Source organism: Mandrillus leucophaeus, unplaced genomic scaffold (assembly GCF_000951045.1).
Source record: "Mandrillus leucophaeus isolate KB7577 unplaced genomic scaffold, Mleu.le_1.0 Scaffold246, whole genome shotgun sequence".
Taxonomy (NCBI): Eukaryota; Metazoa; Chordata; class Mammalia; order Primates; family Cercopithecidae; genus Mandrillus; species Mandrillus leucophaeus.
Window position 1 is genome coordinate 3,002,632 of NW_012102543.1, and position 8,242 is coordinate 3,010,873.

Genomic DNA, 8,242 nt, shown 5'->3' on the forward strand with positions numbered 1-8,242 from the left:
CTAGTTTTTTGTATTTTTTAGTAGAGACGGGGTTTCACCGGGTTAGCCAGGATGGTCTTGATCTCCTGACCTTGTGATCCGCCCGTCTCAGCCTCCCAAAGTGCTGGGATTACAGGCTTGAGCCACCGCGCCCGGCCGGCACAGATTTAATGACCTGCCAGAATATTAAGACAGTAATTAGAGGTAGTATGAAAATGTAACCGTTTGATGCCCAGAACCTCACTGCTGAGAGAAAGAAAAACACTGTAATGTTTGTTCCTACTTGACAAAATCAGGCATGGGCTGGTTTTGGGAATTCTATATACAAACATGTATTTGCTTCACCAATAAACACCTCTTTTCTTGATATTGTTGTAAAGGAAGATAATTTGCCAAACCTATTTTGCTGTATTTCATGAGCCGCCTTCTATGCGGTTTTATATATGTCTAAGCTTTTTTCACAGTAAAGAACATCTTTCCTTAATGAAATCAAGGTCAGCCACATATACAATGAGTGTAGCATTATACTTTAATACAGTATTAAGTTATGCTATTATGATGTCCTTGAACACTATTAAAATTAAAACGAAATCTGCCCCTGCATTTAATGACCACACACTGCTGGGTTTCCTGCTTTGGCTTGTAGAGCTATTACAGCTCCTCTTTCAGGGTTAGCTGTGTATTTCTTCTGCGGTCATTACTTCAGCTTCTATAAGTACCCATCCCTTCTACTAATTTGCTGCTTCTAACTTTCCGTGTGGACTCGGAAATCAGAAAATTAAGTTTATTAGACTTGAGAGTCCTTCTATTTAGTAAATTACAAAAACTATAATTTGCATTTTCTTGTCTGTTTACTGGTCTTTATCTTCTATCTAATGCTCAATGATATTTGGGTACAAAATAACACACCTTCAATTTATGTGTATAGCACAAACCCTCATAAATTTTTTATTGAAAAGATCTGACTTTTCTTTAAATAATTGTTTCTTTAAAGATTATCTTTGGTTCCCAACACAGTATTATATTAGGATCCTATTTCATGCTTACAGAATAGTGACTCAAACATTATATTTAAAATAAATTTCACAGAGAAATAGAGGTTCAACAATTCAGAAAAAAGCACAAAGAATAATAAGTAAACACAAACCTCTCCACTCGGGCTATTCTTTGTAATTCATTAAGTGATACAGAAAATATGCTATAATAACAGTATTGAATCACACAGGAAATAAGTTTAAATGGCTCAAAAGAAAAGGACTTCATTAAAAGTAATACAGGGTAGAAAACACAGGACATTTTTCTGCCATATAGCTTGTATGTAGTTTTCATTTCTTAAAATATTAGTCATAAATTAAAGATATGACTTATAATTTAAAAAGAAAAATTAAGTGCAAAACAAGAGATCAACAGAAAATGACTTAGTTTGAACTTAAAACATATTTCCTGTCTCAGTAATCACAAACCATTATTGATGAAATTCAGTTATAACCAAAGAACTTGATTAATGATGACAGGGCATATGAAAACAATCACTTGTTATGTGACTAAAAAAGATAAGTTATATGACATACTACTGCCAAAATAACGTTAAAATCCCTGTCACTTAATTGATGTTAATAAAAAATGTTTTTCCTATTAGCATTATGTAAGAAACTAGGGAATCAGATATTTTTTATTTTTACTAATGAGTTTCACAACGGCACACTTAGACTATCTCTAGTTTATTTCTACATTTAATCATTTTCTTCTACTTTAATTTTATACCACTGAATTAATAAGGTTAAAGGACAGGCTACATTGTGTAGCATAACTAACTGGCCTTGAATAGTCACAGCAGCACTAGTAAGCATTTACTGTGTGCCAGGCACTGTTATAAGCATTTTCGTGTATTAACTGCCTAGTCCTCACAACAACCCTATGAGATAGATACTATAATCATCTCGTTCTAAGATGAGGAAGCTGAGGTTTATAAGTAGATTTCCTAGAGTCACAACAGTGGAGCCCACATATTAACAAAGGTATTTGACTCCACGTCACTAAACTAGATTACCTCCTATTTTAGAGTACTTTATTTTAGTACTTTAAAGTATATTTCCTGAATTCCATCTCTCCACACTACCACCACCACCTACCTTAAAATAAAACGAAAAGAAATCGGTTATCCACACCTTCATATTCTTCAGGACAAAATCTATCTATGGCTTATGCCTAGGTATATGAATGGCCAAGCAGTAACATGATTGGTTGACAGGTTTCAGTAGTACAGTATGTAAGGGAGGACAGCCCAGAAACATTTCTTCTAAATTGTCAGACAGTGCTATAACAGGTAATGTTAACATAAACAAATATCTTTAAACAGTATTTGAGAGTCTCTGTAATTTTTAAATAATGAGAACCAAAACAAATCCCCTCCCACCACCTCCAAACTTTCAAAAAGCCCAAATAAACTCCCAACAAAACCCCTATATTTAGTTATGATAAAAACCAATTAAAAAAATCCCAACACATTTAAGTGCTTTAGTTTTGCTCTTATTTGTATTCTAAACCCAGTGAAGCTCAAATAAAAATAGCCTGTGCAATGCCTTCCCTAGGCAAAAAAAAAAGTTTTTAAACAGCACACAGACTATTACATTTCTTCCACCAAAGAAGATATTTTTATTTCATTATTTCTTATTAACATTTAATGGAGTTATTTAAATAAATAAAAAGAAATGAGTACAAACAAAAGAAAACAAAAGCTAGAGCCTGGAAAAATGAGGGCTTTACAGCTTAAAGAACAGCACTGAGAAGCAAATAACACCTTTCAAGTAACTTTTCCTAAAAAACAGTACCCATGAAAAGGAAATGACATTTCAAATATAAAGGTATGAATTTACTACATACTTTTGTACATATTTTTTCAGTATTTACTTTTCAGCAATATTCAGAACAGTAATATTTTTCTACCATAGCATGTTCACTTAAAATTCATTTTGATAACTTTAAAAATTAAGCTATATTTTAAAATCCAGTGGTTTCCTGCATACTGTGAACATACCTGATATGATTTGTGTGAGAAATCACTACAAGCATTTCAGGTTGTTTACAAAAAAAGAGAACTATATCCAGGTCAAAGACTCGAGAGAATTTAATTACTCTATTGTCACCAAATGGTTATAACCACTTCAGATATAGTTAGTTCTCAATATTTAGGTTTGATAAACTACATTTTTCTTCAGGTACTAGATAATTTCTTTATGTTCCCATTAGAAATAATCTGGCTAGAAACTTTACCCAAAAAAATCTAGGAAAATGTTTACCACAACATGGACTTTTAAAATACTTTGGGTGAAATTAACATCTTTGAGAAAAAGCATATATTCATATGTTTCAGAATGTTTGTACAAACAAAATCCAGCTTAACTTTTAATAAGTGACTGAATATTCCTATATCAAACAGACCATAAACTTTAAAGACAGAAGCATAAATAAAGGGAATGGGGGTAGAGGCTAAAAAAACTAAGGTACTAACAACAAAAGACCTGATTTTTCTGATTCTATTCAAGAAGCAGATTCCATAAAAACCAGAACCAAATAAACAAACTATCTTGGACAGAAGAAAACAGCAAGAAATAACAACTCTGAAATAAAGAGGTCAACACACTGACAGAATATAAAATCACCTATCCAAATTTGCACAATTCTCCAAAAACCTGAAATAAATAAGCTATTACTTTAACCAGAACACCATCACTGTTATTATGGAGGCATCTTACATCAATTAATGGATACCAAATGCCAATATAAACTACACATCTGAATTTAATAAACTTTAAGAATAACGTGTGAAATTATAGAAAAAAATAGTATTTTCCTAACACCTGAACCTTGAGTAAGCAAGAAATAAAACCAAAGATACAGACTTAAAAAAAGAGCCACAATTCTCAATGTACATAATCAGATTTAAAGCAATATTTGGAAAACTCTTATATAACAGGCTGAGTGATCTAACTTTGAAAGTTCAGTGTCATATACTGTATAAGAGATGACTGAAACTGGTTTGGTGCCCTTAAATAACTACATATTTTATTGTTGCTATTGTTATAAAAAGGAAGAGGGCTAATTTTTGTTATTCCCAGCAAAATATTAACAGGTGGCAACTGGCTTAGAAACTGGTGTTCTTGACACCATCAAGAACAAATTGACATATTCAAGTATTGCAACCAAAAAAATACGTTCTTGGGGTTCATACCAAAACCTTTTCTAAGATAACCACCTACTTCTCCATTCAAGAAAGCTTATTTTAATAACACAGTGGAAGGGGTAATATTAACAGAAGCATATTTTAGTAAGTACTACTCTAATTAATAGTATGAAAAAGCAGTGACTCTTAGAGAAATCTCTTCTTACAGTTCACTTACCTCCACTGACTGCATCTTGCTCTTCCCCTTCAGGAAATGCAACCTGGTTTGGCAAGCTATTCCTAGATCGAGTGACTGTCTCTAACTGGGAAGCCCGTCCTAATAAAGATAGCTCATCTAGCACCTCTCCCTCTTTGGCCTCAAGATCTGATTTTGAAGTGGTTAAGGGCTTTATACTTTCAGGTGCCATTAACCTATTTGAGTCATTCAAACATGCTACTGTGCCACTGTCCAGGCTCAACACTCGGGCACGAGTCTTGGCACTATTTGTGCTAGAAGTCCGTCGTGTTGCACGCTTTTTGCTGGTTCCTTCAGGAACCAAATGAGCTTTGTGTGTGTGTTCAGAGTCTGTGCCCCTTTCTTTATGAGTGTGTTTGGTCTTTAGAGCACTGTATCTGCCCTCAGGAGACTGACAGGAATGAGAAGTAGTGCTAGATGAGCTATCACTGCTGAACTGGTGAGCAGACTGAACACTTGATGCTCTACTCAAGTCACTTTGATCACTAGAGTCTTCGTCATGACAAAATATAGCACTGTGTGGCTTGGTGCCAGAAACTCCTCGAAAGCAAACATAGTCCCTATGCCGGCTTGAATCAAAACTGCTAGCCCGTTTTTTTCCTGTCCGTCTCCTGCCTGACTTGTGGGCAGAAGCTGTCCGATGGATTACGCTAGAAGATTTAGGTCGAACATCCCCTTCCTTTTGCTTTCCACCAACATCTTTACACACTTTGGAATCCACAGAAACAGCTGACTTATCACTCTTCTCTTCTTTGTTTTCCGGAGTATTCCCAGGTGGTCTGTCCCCTTGGGAAGTAAATTCATTTGCATGGGGATTTTTATTGGCTTCTTCAGATGCAGAGGGGCTCAGACCTCTCTGGTTGTGCACCTCTTCGGAGGGGGTGGGGTCCTTGGCCTCATGAACCTCACTGTTGGTACTCACTTCCATGGCAATCTTTTCACTGCTAGTCCTTTTGTCACTGGCACAGCTATTCTTCTCCTCTGGGCCTGCACAGCACTCCTTTTTCCTCCCACTTTTTGTTCCTGCTTTAGGAGACTCCTCATGCTCTGACAAGACGCTCTCTACGTGAGTTGAGCTGGTCTGCTCACTTTTATAGCTGCTGACAGTACTGTTAGTGTCCCGGTCCGTTCCACTACAGTAGCTTTCTGTTGACCCACTACTCCGTGTGCTCAGGCTCCTCAAGCTGTCCATGCTTTTTTCTGCTTTCAAAGGTTTGCTCTTCCCACTTTTTGTGGGTGGCTGAGAAGTATTGATTTTCAAGTCACCAGCAAGCTGAAATTCCCCAGATAAACCAGAATTTTCCACCAAGGATTCTTTGGATCCAGAAAGAGGCTTGGAAGATTCTAACTCACTAACTGGATCTAACCCACGTCTTTGCTGATAAAGGGGAAAATCATTCATTGAAGTGTCTGGAAAAGCTACAGCAGAGCTAGAAGTCCGTGGTACACCTCGCGGCCGGTGGTCTTTTCTATAAGAGTGTGAGTGTAAAGGTACAAGAGAAGCTACTTCTGTGTCACAGGCACTGGACAGAGACTGATCAACATGGTGGTGGTGCTGGTTATGACTTGGCAGGCTCACTTTGTCACTGAAGTCCCTTGGCAAGTCCTGTCCACAAGAGGATAAGGAAGGCTGAATAGAGATGAAGGAGTCATTGGAGACAAGACGAAAGAGCTTCCGATCAGTTGCCAAATCTGTTTCAAACACATGTTTGGAAATGTTAAAATAAATGTATGATCTGCTTTTCTACTGTTTCACAATGGAAAGAATTCACTGCATACAGTAAATCAAGTATAAACAATTTCTCAAGTAGTTCACCAAAGAGCTGCTTTCTGTTTCACAGCTGCACAAAGAAAGCATTCTACTCACGAACTGAACTGAACTGAACTTCCAAACTTTGAGTTCTTCAATTGGCCTCAGAAAGAGTTCTATAGACTATCAACAATAAAATAAGAGGCAACAAAGGATTATACTTAAAATAGGCCTGGATTTCTAGGCAAGCTCTGTCTACAACTTACTAACTTGGTAACTTTGGGTTACCCCCTGTAAATCTGTTTCCTTATTTGTAAAATGGGACATCAACTTCACTGAGTCATAGGCAAGGAAATAACTGAGCTAATAACATATATTGCTTGACACAATGCCGTCACAATTAAAGGTGGCTATCATTATTTTACCTAACACAATATTAAAATCCTTTCAAAAAGCTAATACAATTATTTTACAAATCAAGAAAACCTAGAGTAATCAGAAACAAACCAACAAAAATAGGCTGACCAATGCCCAAACAAGATATAATGATGTTAAGACATCCTCTTGCTGTTCAGAATGGTAAAAACAGCAATAATTACAGAGTAAAATATTGAATTTTTATCTTTCATTATTGGTATAGGAATTATAAAATACTTCATGAAAAAAATACTTATATTCTTGTATCTGTAAGATCACTGCTTTAACCCTCCATCCAGACCAGTGATTAGTGACTTATCATACATACTATATATATAAATGTAAATATAGATATAAATCAATGCACCTACCTACCTACCTACATTGTAATTTATATTGGAATATAGCTTGACAACCAAACTGCAAAATAACTGATTTTTAAATATATGTTTTGCCAGACAAGGACATTTGAACCTGCTGTTAGTTCAATAAAAATAAAAATTATTGTCTTATTTGTCATAGATGGATAGACGAAGTAAAATAATAGATTCTATAGTAAATCTGAGTCTTCCCAGTAGAATCTCAATGACCAAAGTAGACATTTCTCCCTAAGATTAAAAGAAAGGAATGAGTTATTAAAAATGTTTATGTACTTTTTAAAAATCTAAATGTAGATTTTGCTATGATTAATTAATTAAAAACTCACGGATAGCCTCTGGAGTGTACCATAAAAATTGGAGTTTATAAATGTCCAATTATACTTTATCTTACGTTTTAAAGTTTTCAAGGTAAGTAAAACCCATGTTCTTTATTATTTTCCCAACACAGCTGCTACAGTGGTTGGGTTCTTATATCTTCTAAATATCAAAATTTAAAAGCTAGCATTGTATTTTTTGTAGTATTAAATTATATAGAGATATAATTAAATAGAGATATAGTTATTTCTAAAAACTCTATCTCTAATAAAGCAACTATCAGTTGGTGTGATATTCACATTTCAAGGATATGAATTTTATAGAAAACTTAGCGACTCTGAGCAAGTAGCTGAAAATCACTAAATCTAAGATAACAAAAGATTTTTTAAATGCTAATGATCAAAACCAACTTCCTTCTGAGGAATTGATAAAACAGAAATGTAAGTATTTCATTTTAAAAGACACAGCCAAACTTACTTTAATACATGCACTTTTTTCAATACTGCTAAACAAATATACCACAAAAGGTTAAATTTTGTCAGAAAAAAATTTAGGTGGTTTCAGGAAATTTTCAAGTAAATACATTTTTTCTTACTGTTACCCATATGAAAAAAATTATATCAAAGTTAAGAGGCTCAAATCAACACAAAGAGATACTATTTTTCATCAAATCAAACTTTTTTTAAACAATTGTTATTAGTGGCATTTAGAATAAGAAAGGCATACTGCTCATGGTGGTACCAACTGGTGTAACCTTCTTAAAGCAATCTCGCAATATGGCCAAGAAACTTGAAAAGGTATTCTTAAATTGAAGGTAAGAAATCGTTGCTAAAGGATAGTCAAATATGCATCCAAGGTTTTAGCACAAACTTGTTCATGTCATGTTATTATAAAAGTTCTTAAAGCACAAAAAGTATAACAATGTCCTATAAATAATGGTTGAAAATGTAGTCCACTAATAATTTCATACAGGCACAAAAAAA

General features: G+C 34.7%; 1 protein-coding gene across 2 annotated transcripts in view; it reads right to left on the minus strand.

The window, feature by feature from the left end:
• The window catches only part of PCNX (pecanex homolog (Drosophila)), a 171,172-nt gene that overhangs the window by 138,740 nt on the left and 24,190 nt on the right, over positions 1 to 8,242 (minus strand). For both annotated transcript variants that reach the window (XM_011983136.1, XM_011983137.1), the window contains exon 5: positions 4,380 to 6,089. In XM_011983136.1, the coding sequence (XP_011838526.1) occupies positions 4,380 to 6,089 (1,710 nt within the window). The remainder of the gene's footprint in view (positions 1 to 4,379; positions 6,090 to 8,242) is intronic.